The following is a 19,316-nucleotide window of genomic DNA, read 5'->3' on the forward strand; positions in this document are numbered from 1 at the left end:
AAATGCAGTAAAATCCAATTAGCATCCAATTAAAACAAGTTTCCATAGCAACCAACACTTCAGAGGGTAGAGTTACTTGAGGTACTTGTATGGTAAAATTTCTAAATGACAAGCTTAATTGATTACACTGTTGCAGCACAAAATGTAAAAATCACATTTTACTCAAGTACATGCCTTGGTGCATTATAGTTGACTTGGTTTTTGCACTTTTAGCTACTCTTTAGCACATAGTGAGAGGTACATGTAGCTAATCTGGGACAGTATATATTCCTGCTTAAAGAACTATATATTATCTCTTAATTGGATTTGTGGTTAGCTTGTAATCACTGTCAATGTTGATCTGACCATTTCTTCCTATATAAATCTGCAGAATTTAACTCTCTGAACATATTTTAAGCTATGCAACCCTTATTACTTCTTGACCCATAATGCCAGCATCTACCTTACGCTTTTGACAAGGGTCTTACATATCAAAAATATCTTTACCATTAAGCTCCATGATAAAACAATATTCTGTCTCATTTCCTAGATTAAGTGTTAATACACTTCTATCATAAAACTAAAAGCTTAGCTAGATGATTTCTTTACATAAATATATAGACTCTAAATCACTATAAAACTAAACAATGAAAAAGCTGTTTTACAATACCTATAATATATTATATGTCTATATAGCTATATACATAGCTGAGGTAATTAGCTATATGGGCTATAGCTATATAAGCTCTTCTTTGATCATGGCCTTACCCTTGGCTTACACACTCTATGAACAATACATGCAGTTACATAAATTTCATCAACAGGCACAACAGCATGAATTGCGAACTAAATGTTTTTGCAGAGGCAAATCATTATAGTGTGTAATGTACCTCTTTTATATTATCCACTTGATTCAGTTTGTTGTTGTGTTGATCACGAATCAGTGTTCTTGTTTTTCAAAGATATTGCCATATTGGCTGCTACACACAAGACTGTACCAGTACCACATCTCCATTATGGTAATCTAAACTCTTGAGTACCAGCAGCAGTACTAGTTTTAAGAAATAACTTCGTAACATAAATTTGGAAGCACAAATGTACAGAAAAAGCCGAGAATAGTGCAGTACAAGTGGCTAACATGAAACTTATATTGATCCTCAGTGACAGCTAAATACAAAAGGGGGTTATATACTGCCTGGTAGACTCCTGTAAGCATTTGAGTGTTAATCAGATGGCTGCAGGTTCGAGATCCAGTCATGGATTTTTTCTCCTTCCTGCACCTTTTCAAACATGTTTATATAACAACTTTAAACAGGCTGTAGGACCAGGTGTCCTACAAACTTTCAGCACTTGTGCTGTAAAGCCTTAATAAATAAATAAATAAATAAATAGCTGCACCACAAGTTTCAGTCATAAACGTCTTATACACAGTATATTGTCCCAGCACATGATCCATACTTAAGTACATCGTTAAGTACTTTACACTTGAAAATATATAAAATTCAATAACCACACAATTTAGGTATATAAATAAGTGTTCTGGAGATCAGTGAAGAGGTGACTGCTTGTCTCAAGAGGTGCTCCTAATTTTGTGGACAACTCTTCTGAACTCTTCCTCTGCTTAAGTGTTGTCCTGCTAGGTAGTAATGTCCTGTCTGATTTCTGTAGTGTCCTTGATATTTCACTTGGTGGCAAACGCTGGCTTGGCACAGGATTCCTGTTTAACAAAATCATGCTTAAGTACAAAATGGAGGTTAAAGCAGTAAAACTGAAATACAATGTAAAGTGCTAATCTCTTAATTTCTGTTTGTTTACTTGTGTGGGATGAGTGTACCACATAACCTGTTATAAGGTAAGAACTTAATAAAATTATTAATTATGATAGTACACAATTCATATGTTACTAAATAATGCATGGATGGATAATCTATAAAATGGTCAATACAGCTAGGACAAGGCAATGTACAGTCTCTTGTTAATGTCCACCTCTTCTGGATAATATCTATAGGCTGAAATGTAGAATAGACTGGAAATGGACTTACAAATAGACTGGGAGAAGCTTTTCTTCAAATGTTCGTTTACTATAATAACTTACTGGATAGCTGCTCTAAAACAATATCAAATGCAACGATGACTATGAACAACCTCTGAACATAATGTCAAGCTCTATGCTTAATTATAGTTGTTTTTCTGCTCAGTTAAAGCACATAATTCATGTTACTGTTGTAAGCAAACTATGACACAAGCTTCAAAACTAAACCCTGGCCAATTATGCAAGCATAATTAAAGCATAGCTAATAGGTAGCCAAAAGCATAAAACATTTGTCAACATGATTAGGGACAATAATCATTACATTAAAATGAGCAATGCACATGTCATAAAGAAAGAAAATAATGAACACAATACACAATACATATGATCATATGATTGCTGTGTTTCAGATCTAAAAAAATTAACTTATATAAACTGTTTCTTTGCTACACTTTACAGAAATAAGATCAAGATGCTCTAATAGAGTAGCCACTCACTCTAGTGCAACAGTCAGGAAATAATGACGCACTCTAATATAAACAGTCAGCTTTAGAGCATAATCTTCATTCTGAAGGCATTATTTTGAGCATAACAGGTTTGACTTTTGAATGCTGCATAATAGGTAAATATTTGAGCACAGTAGGCCAGGAAGGATGTTATTACCTGCATGGGATTTCTAGTAATTGGTGTGATTACATAGTTTGGTGCCTGTTCTCCAGTTTCAGAGATGACAGACAGGCTTCAAGACCAGATGATGTTGTAGTTAAGCAACTGGCAAGGATGGCTGCTACAAATTGAATTCCTGTTGTTTCGTTTAAACGCAGGGCTGAATATATATTGGCTTGAGCATGCTTTATGTTTACATTTGGAAGCTTGTGCAAGACACTAGTTGTAAGTTGGGGTGCTATACAACTAGTAAATCCATGTTTTAGGCTTACATGAGCCAGTCTGTTTGTGATTCTGTCTTCCTGTCCAGTCCGTGTTTTAGTTACATACTGTCGTTTAGCATTTAGTCATAGTCATAGTCTTTCAAGAGCTAAACAACCTCAAGAACTCTTTTTTACACTCACAATGCAAACATACCAACACTACGTAAGCTGCCATGGTAATGTTATGTTAGTACAGCAATATACTAATAGTGCTTTGTGTGTTGTCTTACAATTGGTGAATGAAGAGAAGTTTGCTTATAATGTAGGTAGTATGTCCTAGTCTATTATATTGGAATATTTAGTGTAATCAACTGTAATTTATGCTGTTTGTATACAGAACATCTCAGCTATACAGATAGTTCAAAAGCTCTAGTGATTGGCATATAAATATATATATAAACAAATAATCACCCTTTACGGTGGAATGATTGTGTTTACATGTATACATGCAGGTTTACAAAAAATACTTAAAGGAATCACATTACTTGTCCTCTATACTTCTGAGGTGGTTACAGTATGGCAGCAACAATCATTGTTAGTGTGGACAAAAAGAGCTGGCATAGGATTTTAAGTGACAAACAGAAAGCTCAGAAATCAAGATGAATAGATAGAAGCTATAGGTATTGTAAGGGAATGTAAACAACAGGAAAATTAATTACCAAAAAACAATAGCAAATCTTCATTTAAAATACCATATTTAATCTTACCAACACTGAATCATCACTTCATACATGGATCTGGGACAACCAGGAGGTGGTGGTAGTCTGTATTTTTTAGTTATCTTCTCTATGTACTACACAGATCACAATATGAGTACAACAGTTAGTATATACACTGTCTTCTGTATACCTCTCCTCCATCACAGTCCTCAAATGGTTTGTGACCCAAACTCCATATCTCATACATTACACATCCAAAACTCCACACATCACTTTGTGTTGAGTATTTCTTGTAGAATATTGCCTGCGTAGTATACATAGAAGAAATATATGAAGATAACCACTTATATCTAAGAGTTAAAGCAAAAGCAGGGGAAGCTCCAAGAGTGTTTCTGAGGATTCCAGAAACTAGTCATGCAATAATTATTGAGATACTCTAACAGAGCAGTCACCTAATACAATAGTAAAGAATTAATAGAACTGCTGAAATCATTTTTCAAAGGAACTAACCTTCAAAATTTTCCCTGGGGAACAATCCCCACATCCCCTAGATTGGTATGCTTTGCATGCCAGTGTGCTGCTTTCCAAGTACAGACAGAGTCGCCGAGAGAATCGAGGGGGCCTGGGGCAAATCAAGACTGTGGGGCCCTAAAACTTGTTACCTAGCCATATCAAAAGCACACTAGGGGGTCTGGGGGCATCCCCCCAGGAAATATTTTTAAATTATACCCTCTGGATTGTATGAGGGTGATTTCAGAAGTTTATCACAGTGTAATTATTAATGTTTATTTGACTGTTGTATTAGAGTGACTGCTCTATTAGGGTATCTTGAGCTGCCAAATACTTATCACCTAAGAAAATTTTGACCCCTAATGTCCTCTGAAATTGAACTGATTTAACAGTTTGGTAGAGTAGCAACTAAAGCTGAATATTTGCCTGACTGCTGTATTAGGGTGACTGTTTTATTAGAGTAACTTGATCTTAATAATGTCAAATTATTGATGCCCAGCCTCTCCAACAAAATCAAATTTCCCCAGTTTCCCACCTGTTGGTGATTTTGAGTGCAGGTGTATTGTGACATCTTTTCTACTTTAGCTATAATGCAAGCAATGTAGTTAGGCCCTGAAGCCACTCATGAAAGTACAAATAAATTAACAATGTTGTGTATTTAGCCAATAAAAAGTTGGAGAATATTATTTTACTTTGTTATTACATAAAAATGACTAGTGGACCAGCTATATAACTATTTTTTTCTAGTATTTACATGACATGTACAATCATTATGTTCATCTCTATGTGTCTAGTCACATATTATACACAAAGCACAATGTAAAGTTGTAAGTGACTTTATCACACAGTAGGGTAGTACGGGATGATGGAGGCTTGGGTTTTTTTGACCAAAACATCATCCAAAACAGCTTCACAAAACTATCCTGACACCTTGGAAGTATTGGTACAAGCCTAAAAGTGCCTTCAGTGCAACCATAAATGCTTCCAATAGGTAGCTACAAAATTTTTTTAAAAGAATTATTCAATGGAACTTTTACTGACTGACTGACTGTCTGCCTGCCTGCCTGCTAGGAATGCAGCGATTATGCCAGCATAATTTCGGGCAAAATAGGTATGTGTGAGAATCAGGAATTATGCTAGCATTTTGAGGTGATTATAAAGCTTTAACAGTAGGAAAATCTACAATTCCTTTAAAAAAGATCGAGATACACTAATAGAACAGTCAGAAACTCTAATAGAACAGTCATCAAATATTCTTTACTCTAATAAAACAACCACATTGAAATGAAATACTCTATTACAGCAACCAGCTAAAGAATTCAAGACTATTTGAAGTTTAAACATCAATGAAGATGGCCTGATACAGTAATAAACTGGCATTATTAGCCAATTATTGTGGCATAATTTTGGCAATAATGGGCAATTCTCAAAAGCATAATAGGTGATTTTTTGAGCACTGCTCAAAAGCATAATGCTCAATTTTTGGAGCATAATAGCCTCATGCCTGCCTGCCTGCCTGCCTGCCTGCCTGCCTGCCTGCCTGCCTGCCTGCCTGCCTGCCTGCCTGCCTGCCTGCCTGCCTGCCTGCCTGCCTGCCTGCCTGCCTGCCTGCCTGCCTGCCTGCCTGCCTGCCTGCCTGCCTGCCTGCCTGCCTGCCTGCCTGCCTGCCTGCCTGCCTGCCTGCCTGCCTGCCTGCCTGCCTGCCTGCCTGCCTGCCTGCCTGCCTGCCTGCCTGCCTGCCTGCCTGCCTGCCTGCCTGCCTGCCTGCCTGCCTGCCTGCCTGCCTGCCTGCCTGCCTGCCTGCCTGCCTGCCTGCCTGCCTGCCTGCCTGCCTGCCTGCCTGCCTGCCTGCCTGCCTGCCTGCCTGCCTGCCTGCCTGCCTGCCTGCCTGCCTTCCAAAGGTGTTGAATCATGGTAGTGCAATGCATGGCTTCCTGTTTGTAAATGGGAATCATCCGTATTTTCTGTGGTGACTGGATTGATTGCAGAGGAGCTTCTAATACTGCTCTTTGTTTGTAAAGCTGTGTAATGGACTGGACATGGGCAAAAGCGAAGCATAATGGCCATTTCACTTTCGAGTCAGTAGTTGATAGCTGGGGTGTGTGTTCAGACAAAAACATTAACTCTGGTGCTATTCTTTCTTGGTATAAGTGGGTCCACCAGAATAAAAGGTAAACAAACAAGTATAAGAAAAAATTGGAATTTTAAAGTTCGATTAGATATTGTAGAAAAAAGTAGGGAAACAAGGGAGATTACCTACACCTGCAGATATACTAGTGAACATTTAATTCCATGGGTATAGACTGAAGACTGAATTAGGGATTAAACGTTCACTAGTATATCTGCAGGTGTAGGAAACCTCCCTTGTTTCCCTACTTTTTTCTATGATCCCTAATCAAACATAAAATTCCTAATTTTTCCTTATACTTGGATTAAATAGTTTCAGCTGTGAGGTACTATTATCACCAGACTTTGAATGAAAACTGTCTATTGATCAGTAATTTGATGGGCTAGTGCTAGTGAAAGCTCATCCATATCTGAATAATTCAACATTATAATCTTATTCAAACAAGATCATTAAGCCACCTAACCCATTTACAGACAGCATGCATTGTTCAATTGTTAGTTGTGGAGACCTGTCACATGCTGTTACACTTGGAGATACGTATAAGTTACACTGCTTAGAAATGTAGAAATTTCATATACAGAGATGGTTCTTACTTTAACAGAAGATGCTCGTAATTCATTAGGGAGAAAAGGGATAACCCAATGGTACCAGGACAATGCTAACCATAATAGCTAGCTATAATAGACTTGCGTTAGTTTGTATACAATGTGTTAGAATATTCAAACTTATTTCAAATATTGCTTATAAGACTTTCTTTATTCTTGAATTACGTATTTTGGACACCACACAAAACAAGTCAAACACAAGCTATTGTTGTAGGCAATAGATAGACAATAGTGGACATCAGCCAGTAATAATATATGCTTTATACCATTGGCTTAGGCTTAATGAAGCCTAATAGCTTTGGAAATTGTGTTGAAGACTTGGAGTATTAAATTGCCAACCACCGGGTATAAAAGAACTTATTGAACACTTGCTCTAAACAATCATACCTAATTGGCACAAAGCATGGTCAATAAATGATTGCTTACACTAGGTAGTGCTTTATTTTAGTGTCAGTATTAGCCACCAGGGAGTAGGGACCCACAAAGAAGGCTATTGAAAGCTTGTATAGCAGTGAGTCAAAAACATGATACTAAAACTGCAAAAAAGTCCAGATCCTTTGTTTGCAACTTTCTATAGCATGTTAGTTAGTTTTGAAATATATTAATTCACAGTGCAGTGGCCTAAAGTGTTTAAAAACCATGCACAAATGCTAATCTCAGTGTGCTTACTTCAGGAGCAGTCCACATGACTGGTATCTTCCCTCCTGTGGACATGTAGTAGGTGTCATCAGATATATCACGAGCCATCCCAAAGTCAGCTATCTGTAGTGATGTGGTAAATAAGTGACAGTGCTATTGTTATTTACTTGTAACACACCTTACACACATCATCACTTGATACTAGTATATTCCTAGCTGCCAGGTCTCTGTGTACAAACTTCTTACTGGAAAGATAAGCAAGTCCTGCTGCTACATGTCTGCAGAAACTTAACAGATCATGCTTCAGCTCATCATGAGTTTCAGAAGGCGTCCTGTATCATTAATCACAACTGTTAGTGATATATCTGCGGCAATATCCATTCACTCACTGTTGTTTTAATTGAATTAAAAATTCTCGCAGATCTCCTTTTGGCATGTACTCCAATATGATCATTGTATTCTCCTTTTCAGTTACTACTCCATACAACTCCACTATGTGGTTGTCCTTGAACTGACCCATAATGGCTGCCTCCCTCAGAAACTTCACCCTGTCTGACTTTGAGCATTCTGAATTGAGTGTCTTCACTGCTACTTGTATAGGATCAGCAGAATCATCAGTCCATGTACCCAAATGGACTACTCCAAATTCACCAGATCCTAACCTTTGCGATGTTCTGTGAAGCACCAAGGTAATGATTAATACAGTGTAATGACATTGGCAATTACAGTTGTTGTAGGATTTGGGCTAGAACATTACGAAACATTTTGATTGACCAATATATCAAACTATAGCAATTTGTTGCAGTGCCACAAACCTATGTATACATTTGCCAATAAGACAACTAACTTGCCACTGAGACAACTAAGGTAAAGAGTCGAGAACTATAAATTAAAACACGTATCCATAAAAGTACACCTGAAATTAAAAGTGTCAAAATTTACATGTGGCAAAGAATAAATAATACAACAAACCAATTTAGGTGGAGAATGAACTTTTAAATTAAATTCTATACTTAGTGTTTCTAACTAACTGGCTGGTAACTTGGTTTATTTATTTATTTAGTATTAATACTGTGCAGACCTCCATTTGGGAGTACATACACACAAATACATACAAAAAAAAGTGTACAAGTCTAAAACTGGGTTGATACATAATAGTCTACAATCCTTTTCTTAAAGTCTTCTGTATTTTGTGCTTCATTTGTTGTAGCTGGGAGGCTGTTCCATAATTTGATAGTGGCAGGAAAAATGAGTGTAAATATACGTTTATGTGAGCTGGCACCTGTCTGAATCTCTGAGAATGTCCTCTTGTGCATGTAGTTGATGGTGTAGAAAGGTGGTGGTTGGGGATAGAGAATTCATTATGCAACAAAAACAAACATAATACACATTCCAAAGATATCCAGTCATAGATAGTATAGACACACCGCGATTGGAAACTCCCATATAACTTCATAGAATACTCCGTGTCCCAATTGTTTGTAACACCTTCAGGTGTTGGAATGTTGGGTATACGAATATTACCCATAGTTATACGGTTGGCGGGTTTTGTTAGCGGAAAGACATGCAGCATTTGGCCAGCTTTCGATCTGTTTGAGAGGCTGAGGGGTTGTAGAAGCGTTCTTTTGTAAGTTTTAATGTACAAAAAATGTTATGAGTCACTTTGCGTTATTATCTTGTCACTGGAACTTATCCACGAGCTTCACCAGGCATCTTCAGTACCCATAACTCACTAGGAAAAGTTTCAACTTGCCTGTAATTATAGTTATTCTTTCATCCTATATAGACACACATATTTATAGCAGCAAGTTAGCTTTTTGCCCAAAGTAGGTGTGACAGTACCATGTGTAATTTAATAAACAACCAATCTCCATTCAGTATCTCTTTATCATAAGCCTTACATGGAATTCATGTTTTTCATGCATCAGAGCGAAGTTTACCCTTCTTGTACATACTTTTGTGGCGTTTTTTTTGTTTTAGATTGTTAAGTGCCATACCACGCAAGTTTAAGAGAGTACTTTGCAAGCGGTGCTCTATGGTGAAGTCAACTAGAGTACAGTCTGCTATTAATGAAGATGAGAATGCTATGAATTGTGGTGGAAGGCCATTAGTCACTGACATGGTACCACTATCCACCGAAGAATCCGTACCAATGGAAGAGTCATTGTTAGATGATTAATTCATGCCACAGCCATTGTCCACTGAAGAATCTACACCGTCATTGTCCACTGAGACCACCAGAAGGGTCATTTCCCACTGAAGAATCTATACTGCTATTGTCCACTGAGGAATCCACACCACCAGAGGGACCATTGTCCACTGAAGAATCTGGTCTGATAATAATTCCATGAGTTCCTAGTCCATGAGTTTTTAAGTAATACACAGTCTCTTCGAGTTATTGGTTCCATCAATATCCACCAAATCACTGGTGACTGCAGAGGTACTAAAAGGAAGTTCTATGACTTGGAGTCAGTGGATGTACACAAGCCAATTAAGAAAAGAAAATGCCATACATTACGCTAAATTTAACTTTTTATAATTCTAACTCTAAAATAAATCATTACATTTATGACCTTATTTTTTTTACTACGTAGTATACTGTATTTGTTCAATGGATACATGTCATCGTCAGTAAATAATTTGCTTCGAAGGGGCTTTGACTTCTGGGTACCTTTTTTGGATTCTTGCTTATATCTTTCCATAACATTCTTAGCAAACGAGTGGTCCCTAATGCATAGCCATTTTTTCACAACTGGCTGAGGCAGTTGTTGGCAACATCATCGTCAAGAGTAAGTCTTGAAGCCATTAACCAGTCAAAGAGCAATTCCTCGTGTAGAACTGAGTCCATTACTTTCTTCATGAATTGGTCAATCATTGCTCTTGTCTTATCAATGCGTAAGAATCCTCTAATAATAATTTCAATATCACAAAAACACTTGAAAGCTTCATTAGTGATTCTTGTTAGTCCACCTCTGTTCACTTGATTTATCCAGCATCGTGTTGGATCATCAACTACTGGACTATTTTCTGTTAGCTGCTGCAGTAAAGGTAGCATGTGGAGATTAGCTTTATCAGACTTCAACTGCCTGATCACATACCCTCCAACATAGTGTACAGCATTCTCTTTTTCGTACGTTTAGCCAACATCCTCAATGACATCATCTGAAGTATCAATAACAGAGATTGCAGGTGTTAACTTGTTCTCAATTATTCTCTCAAATATTACATCAGTGATGTGTTGGTATAGCAGTGGTGAGAGCACTCCGATTCCTAATTCAGATGCAAACAGTTGCCACTTCTCTCAAAACTGCAATGATGAAGTAAGCTAGTGGAATTTGATCCACATCTTCTCCTTATTAAATTTCTGAGCACTCACTCATGCAGAACTAACAACAGCAACTAAGCTCTTATATAGCCAAGCTGCAAAGGATTGTTGTGTTTGAAACTGCCAGTGTATCATCGGGTTGGCTAAAAATATGCACAACACTTTTTGCTTCTTCTAAACACGCCAGTGCTTCTTTTGTAGCAATTTCAAAGTAGGGGTCTGTTAGAATACCAGCAATTGTTTCTTGAAGTATCTGTAAGTATCCATCATGTTCTAATGAAATATTAAAATGAATCAGGTGAAAGCACGGAGGTTAATAGTCAAGAACACATAACAACGATAATAGTCTACATAGCTACACAATAAGAATTTTAATGCACAAGCTGCTAGCATTGTAAGGTTACTCCGTGAACTTCTCTCCACTGAATCAGAGCTTGTCATTCCACTTGTGCCATTCACTGTGAAGTTTAAAACTGATTGTGGTACCGGTGTGTTGTTGTATGGCTTTTGTCATTATGCGTTTGTTTATTTTATGGTCGGGACACGGATAGAAGTGTCAAAACTGGACGTTTCCAATCCCCGGTGTGTCTACACTATCTATGATGCAGCCAAGTGATTTCAACATCCCCGTAACACTAGATGTAAAGCCATAATCACTAGTCACAAGCCTTGCAGCGCTATGCTGCACTGATTCATGTATGTCTTCGTCAATGGTGACCACACAGCAGTGGCATACTCCACAACTGGCCTTACCATAGACTTATAGCTTATAGCAGACTTTTTTAGCTAGACAAGAACCAATGTTTCTGTGTAAAAAAGACTTAATTTGATTTGCTTTATTAGCAAACTTCTCAATATGTTCATTGAATGTTAATTGCTCATCCAGAGTAACTCCTAAATACTTAGCATTAGACACAGATCTCACCTCCTCACCATTCATATAACAAGAGTATTATATGGGATTTTCTTTGTTTGTAATGCACAACAGCTTGTATTTGGGTAAATTAAATGTCATTTGCCATGTTTTTGCCCATTGTATTAGTGAATTCAAGTCCTGTTGTAAAATGTCATGGCCTGCAGCAGATGAATGAATTGCTCTATAGAGTACAACATCATCTGTGTAAAGTTTAACAGACGATCTAACATTACTGGGAAGATCAGTGATATAACAAAGGAATAACTATGGCCCTACAACAGTCCCTTGTGGGATTCCAGATATCAAATTACTAGGGCTGCTGCTACATCCATTTACAATCACTTGTTGAGTTCTATTTGTCAAAAATTCTGAATCCAATTAAGTGTAGCATTATGAATCCCATAATGTGATAACTTGTAGCACAAACGTTGGTGCAGAACTTTGTCAAATGCTTTCTTAAAGTCTAACAACAGTACATCAGTTTGCAAACCTAAATTCAAGTTCTTTAGCAAGTCATCTACAGTTATTAGTAGTTGGGTTTCACAAGAGTGACTCTTTCTAAAGCCAATCTGATTATTACATAAGATATTATTATTCTCCAGGTGTTTGTAGATGTTAGAACTAATAATACGCTCAAAAATTTTACGGAATACACATGTTAAGGAAACAGGCCAATAGTTCAATGGACAAGACCTATCATCTTTCTTATATATTGGAACCACATTTGCATTTTTCCATTCATGAGGTAGTTGTCCCTGCAATGATGCCTTGTAAATCACAGATAAAATGGGTCCTAACTGAAAAGCAAATTCCTTCAGAAATCTAGTTGGTACCTTATCGGGGCCTGGAGCCTTAGATGTGTCAAGATTCCCTAAAAGAGGAGTCACCCCTTCTGTACTGATGTCTATGGGAGGCATTTCAGGGTATAATGTGCCATCCAGTACAGGCATAGTTGATGTGTCCTCTCTTGTGAAGACATGGGTAAAAGCTTAAATCTGCCTTGCATTGTAGATCACTACAAACAACCACGTTATCCTGTAGAGTTGCCACACTGCAGTCATCATTCCTTTGTGACTTGATAAATGACCACAATTTCTTTGAAACTAGCCTTCCTTATAAATATTAATATATGCTCTTCGACATTGCTGTTGAGACTCCTTCTTACTTTGATAACACTGTAACCAGTCTGATGACAAACCAGATTGGTGAGCACGCTTATACAAATGATTTTTGCGATGAGATAAAGATCTGATATTATGATTAATCCATGGCTTCTGAGCACTACATGTTATTTGTTAGTTAGAATCGTGCTGAGACACTTATGACATTTATTCTTCAACTCCTCCCAAAAAGCATTAATTGGAGTAGATGGTGAATAATTAGCAAGATAAATGGAGCATAAATTGTCTGTTATCTGATGGAGTTGTGACATATCTGCTTTTGACCATTGATATATGCTACGTTTGAAGGGAGGGCCCATCTGAGCAGAGGTTAAGGACTTAACAAGGACTGCTTCGCGGTCACCAATTCCAGGAATAGGGTAAATCCACTGAGAAGAGAGGGTTTATTTGTACAAAAAATATCCAAAATATTATTTCCTCTAGTTGCAAACTTTAGTCTGTGTGAAGCCATAATTATTTATAATCTTAAACATGTCACAAAAAGAAATGGGGTATGAACCATATTTTGCTACATTGTTTTCCCAGTCAATATTAGATTCAGATCCCCTACAATCCACATTGGTAAACCACTATACTCCTTCATAAAATGTTCCAAGTCCTTACATAATGTTTGTAAACATTCAAGGGTACTATTTGGTGGTCTATAAACTGCACATAATATTAAGTTGTTTGATCCAGCCAGTTCTACAGTAGCAGCCACTATTTCACACTCAGATTTGATAGGAATTTCTCTACTAAAATACTTATCACTACATGCCAAGAAAACACCGCCATATCAATCATCCCTATCCTTTCTATATATCCACCCCAAAAACACCTTTGCTGTAAAAAAAGGTGCGTCCATGAAACTACAAGTACTTGTAAAACAGCTCAGTAATTGTAGGGAAAGACCTCACAAGAGTAAAAATAACTGACAACTCAAAGAGCTGATATCTGGAGTGGCCAAGAATAAATCTTATCATACAACTAACTTCCTTGCATTGGCTGTAAAATAGGTGCATCCATCAAAGTGAAAGTAACTGGTAACTGAAACAGCTGATATTTGAAGCAGCCAAGAATGAATATTGACATACAATCAATTGCAATTAACAAAAATTTAACATTGGACCTTTATCATTCAGCTGTGTTCTATATTCACTGTAGCTGCATCCTAAATTAATTTCTTTTAGCTCTAATTGGCTGGTAATTTGGCCGCCTTTTATAATAGTTAGTAAACAACTATTATATACTGTAATCGCATTACCACCTGTGTGATAAATACTTGAAACTGAAACGTGCCCCATGGCCCCTGCATGTACTTGGTATATCTTGAGCTCTTATACTCAGGCCTACTAGCCGCATTCCTTTTAGGTACCATATTAGCTTTTGTGTGTAGATCCGTTTAAGGCATCAAAGTAGTGACCTTTACCCTAGAATGTCTTTGTAATTCTAGACCTTATCACTTGGAATTTTGGGCTGTTATGTTGTTTACCTTATTTCTGCATCAATAAATTATTATGCAAGTGGTTAACTAGATGGGTGGGTGTAACTGATTATAAGCATTCTTTGCCAATTTCTGGCCTAGTACCAATATACTGGATAGGTATCAATAGTCTCACGTGTTCCCTAGTATTGCATATGGATCTCTACCCCATGTGGATGTATTCTTATGTCTATAGCCGCAATATACACTTACTCATATGTGACCGGATTTCATATAACCCAGCTTCCACACACACAAAATCAAACTTACGTTTTTACCAGAAATGGATTGCTGGTCTAATACAGTACCATATTCCACATTGTACTTCCTTCAGGACTGGCAAGTCTGGTTTCTGTAGCAGCTTTCTTCCGACCCTGTCAAAGCCACGAGTGGGAGATTGGCACCATTAAATTGCCATGACTTTGTGATAATGGTGTGTAGTGATCTGGGACTTCACAGAGAGCTCGCCAATAGTGTTCTCAGTCAATTTGGAGTGATTTTAGGGCCATGGAGAGCCCAAACTTAGCCTCTGGATTCCATTCGTCTTCTTGCTTCGTTTTATACTCCTATATTAATCCCACCCACCACCTCTACCCTCTGTCCCTATTACTACCACCTGTGATATTATTACCCGCTCGAAAAAAGCTGCCCAAAACAGGGCAAATTTTGGGTATCAGAAATTTATACACCCACAGTGATAGCTAGTAAATAGATGAATAATTGGTGTAAATTTTGTTTGCACAGCTGTAGGCACTGGGAAGTTATTACACAATGATTACTTAAAATCGCCATATTTCCTAACAGAACTTTGTGCGTCGAAGCTGGGTTTTGTCAAATTCAGTCACATATATACAATCCTAAGAATAAAACTGGTTTTATGTGCTTGTAGTTGCTTTGTGTTGCCTGCAATTATAACCATCACAAGGGATGATGCATAACTATGTAATTATATTTTAATTAATTTTGCAAGCTTTTAAATTTTTGTTTTGCTTGTAGGATGTGCAATTTTATGTTGAGCTAGACTGTGTATGGTATATATTTGGTAGCATATTGCATGTGTGAGATATAGACTTATACTTATGTTCCTACATACCAGCATACATCAGTTTGTTGGGTGCATATATATTTGTTTAGGATCAATGCATATATCTACAGGCATGTACAGTATGTAACTATATGTATGTGTATTTTGTGTATGCTGATGCTACATACCAATGCACTTTGCTGGTGAAGGGGATTTTGTCACAGGGAAAGTCTGGGAAGGAGAACAATTTTAGGTGCATCAATTATATTAGCAGTATGTTATGTAGTTTTAACCAAATATATGCTTTGCTGTTTAATTTGCCCTATGTTACATCTGTCTTAAGATGAAATAGTAGTTATTATTTTCTGTTTTATTATTATCATGTTTTTTGTAATGCTTACTTGTTTTTTCAAAGCACATCATTTTGCCTTTATGCTCTCGGTGTGAGGTAATCCCTACCTGTTCTTGAATATTTCTTTTAACCGAAAGTTGTTAGCACCAAAGTGGTTACTTGTGTGGTCACATGCATGTTTGCAAATAAGGTGATAGTCTAAACACATAGGGTTGAACAGCTCCAGCATGTACCTGTATTGTGTATTGATAGCTATGGTCTGTATGGCATATATGTGTGTTACTGAGTACACATTAACATTATGTGTGATTAAGTGCATGCCTTCTGGTTAATTTAGTTTGGTATTGCTTCTTTCACGGTGTGGATAATCTGTAGTTTAATATATTTATTCTATTATTTTCCTTGTCGTCATTCTTTCTCCTTTCTTGGGTAGAAAGGTTCTATATCAGAGCCTTTCTGCGGCCGTTCACCTAAGTTTATGCCTAATTTTCCTCCCAGAGGCTTAAAGTTTTAGCAGTGTGTGTAGTGTAGTGGTCCTATTCTATTTTGTAAGCCAGATGGTGGGGCCCTGTGCACTTACCACTATCACCACAATCAATGATTGGGGTGACAATTAACCATCTGATGTCTCAAGCTACAGGTAGGATGTTCTAAGCAAGGTAGTGAACAGCATTAAATGGAGTTTAAAGCATTTAAACAAGGTTAACAGTGGAATAGATTCAATTATCAATCTAATAGTCATGAGTGTGGATTAGTCAGAATCTAAACACTTTCATAATTCATTAATTTATCTGTGAGTTGCGACTTACAAAATGCTCTCCCTCCCTCCCTCCCATCCCATTGTCGTGTGTGTTAGAACATTGCTGTATGTATATGATTATTCTCAGTAGATTACCATACTGAGCACAGCCTTTGATGGGGAAAGAGTTTCCTTGTTTTGTTTCATTGTTTGCTGTTATTTGCTACCATTGATTTCGTATTATGCTATTGCTGTGGAAAGGGATGACCAATCTCAGTTTGTGATAGATTTCCTGTGCTGTGGATGTTAAGGATGAGCCACAACACAGGCTTGTATCGCATATGATGAGCAGTAATTTGTGCTTGTACTGCAGACGATGTGTAGTAATATGTGCTAGTACTGTGGAAGATGAGCAGTAATTATTGTGTGCCAGTGCTTCGGAAGATGAGCAGTACTTGATGTGTGGAAGATGTGCAGTAACATGTACATGCTCGTATTGCAGAAGTGCTCTCAGTCTTCTCCATTCTTATTTAGCTGAGAATGTGATAGCACAGGGTCCTTAAGTTGCCACATAGGCTGTTCACCCAAGTTTATGCCTAATTTTTCTCCCAGAGGCTTAAAGTTTTGGTAGTGTGTGTAGTTTAGTGGCCTTATTCTATTTTGTAAGCCAGGTGGCGGGACCTTGTGCACTTACCACTGTCACCACAATCAATGATTAGGAGTGACCATCAACCATCTGATGTCTCCAGCTAGGATGTTCTAAGCAAGGTGAACGAACAGCATTAATAGGACATTCACTGTGATACTGACTGCTTTAATATGTAGATCAGAAATGTTTGCCTGTACTCACACTATGAAGTATAGTTTAATTTAATTACTGAATAGGGATGTGGTGATGGTGCTAGTATAATTTTAAGAATAATAAGTATGTGTGAGAATTGAGAATTATGCTGGAATTTTGAAGAACAAAAAGCCTTAATTAATGGTGAGAAAATCTGTAATTTGATCACGATACTCTAATAGAAAAGTCACACTATTCTAATAAAGCATTATAATATAGTGTTACAAACAAAGAACAGTATAAGAAGTGCCTCTGCAATTGATCCAGTCACACTACGGAAAATAAAGCATTGAAGCCATGCCACAAGTTGCAGCTAATCAACACTTGTGCAGTATAGTGGAGAAAGAAATAGGACACAAAGGAGGACAAAAGTAGGTCCATAATGCATACATTGTAAGTTGTAACAGCTGCGATTGGCAAAAAGGTATGTCTCAGGCTGAAGTGATGTTAAACAGTGAAGAGATCAATCCCGTAGCCTTATCCATAGTCGAGTTATGCTTGGCTGTCATAACAGCTTGGCAGTATATATTGGTTAGGCATAACCAAGCCCATAAACGTCTTCAGAGTGACCCCAACTTATGTGAAAACATTATACTGTAATTGAATTTTCTGCTAAATGACTGACTGAGTGAATCACTGACTGACTCACTGATCCCCCGCTTTTAAATTTGATAGTAATTTGTTTGGAAGTATTTCGGGATGCATTGAAGGTACTTTGAGCTTGACTAATACTGCTAAGGCACCATGAAAGTATTGTGAGGCTGATTTCTAATCAATATTTTTCATTGAAAAAATTAATGTCAGGAATTTTACAAAAAAAGTACTTACCACCTGAAGTAAATTCCCACTTTAGCCCATACGGATAGCAATAAACAGGTTAAATTTGAATTTCAGATGATAATTCTCCTTTGCTTATAAGCACTTTTTTATTGTAATGATCCCTATTAGCTTGAAATTCCTAATTTTTCCTTATTAACTTTATATATTATCGGTGAACTTCTATAGCACTGCACCAAAGGAAAGAATGGTGCCAAATGAATTTTGTACAACAAAATGTGCACCCCTACAATAAGCAATATAGCCATTTTGAGTTGTCTTTGACTCCTACATAGAGCAAGTGATAGCTAGCCTATAACCAATTTGCTTACTTTGACACACGGTGTAGTATGGAAATGAGTGGATAATTTTCAAGATGAAGCCATTTGGGCACTACATTGAATCTACACCTTACACTATCAATAGGCCCCAAAGCCATATCCTTAGCTGTGAAATAAGCTATACTTGTCTAGATGCATCATTCAGTAAGTCAACCAGTCTGTCAGTAAAAAAATTCACTAATGACAAAGTTAAATTTTGTAGCAACCATTTTAGGTCACACTGTAGTCACTCTTGACCTAACCAATATGATTATATTCCTTGTGTTAAAAACCAATTTTCTGTGGGTAAACTGCTTACAAGAATAATTTAAAAATCAGTCAGTGTGTAGGACAGCTTAAACTTTTGAAATTGCAATTACAGCTATGGAGTAACAAAGAGAAAACCAACTTAATGATTAAAATACTTTAAATAGAACAGTCACTGAGTAGTGAAAAGGTGCACAAAAATTGTCAAAAAGTTGTCCTGAGTTTGAACAAGGGACCTCCATCTGAACTCACCAATGAATGAACTACTGTTGTCAACTGCTCATCTCACTAAATGTGTGTGACCCACTGAGCAAAAAACGGCTGCTTTAGCATAATTCCATTTTACTATAAAAATGTACTGGGTAAAAATACGCATGCTACATAAAAAGTTTACGCACGTTTCAATCACTCCATTATGTACTGAAACAAAGCTCAAATAAATAAAACCTATACACCACCAGATTCTCCTGTTCATTGGGAGTACTGCAGATTCCATGTCCATTGAAAAAGCCCGTACTATGTAACCACAAACATTTACCTGGACATTATTGTTTATGTAATACACTATCGCAGTACGAATTTTCTCAACAGA

At 37.2% G+C, this 19,316-nt stretch overlaps 1 protein-coding gene across 4 annotated transcripts in view; it reads right to left on the reverse strand.

Annotated features, from left to right (window-relative positions):
• Nucleotides 1-1,383: 1,383 nt before the first annotated feature.
• Nucleotides 1,384-19,316, reverse strand: part of LOC136251376 (uncharacterized) — a 66,421-nt gene continuing 48,488 nt past the window's right edge. For all 4 annotated transcript variants that reach the window (XM_066043822.1, XM_066043823.1, XM_066043821.1 and 1 more), the window contains 6 exons: nt 7,871-8,155; nt 7,660-7,813; nt 7,512-7,604; nt 3,790-3,903; nt 3,648-3,733; nt 1,384-1,696 (listed from right to left, as the gene is read on the reverse strand). In XM_066043822.1, the coding sequence (XP_065899894.1) occupies nt 1,498-1,696; nt 3,648-3,733; nt 3,790-3,903; nt 7,512-7,604; nt 7,660-7,813; nt 7,871-8,155 (931 nt within the window). In that variant the 3' untranslated portion in view covers nt 1,384-1,497. The remainder of the gene's footprint in view (nt 1,697-3,647; nt 3,734-3,789; nt 3,904-7,511; nt 7,605-7,659; nt 7,814-7,870; nt 8,156-19,316) is intronic.

The sequence above is a fragment of the Dysidea avara genome, chromosome 3, assembly GCF_963678975.1.
Source record: "Dysidea avara chromosome 3, odDysAvar1.4, whole genome shotgun sequence".
NCBI classification, from domain to species: Eukaryota; Metazoa; Porifera; class Demospongiae; order Dictyoceratida; family Dysideidae; genus Dysidea; species Dysidea avara.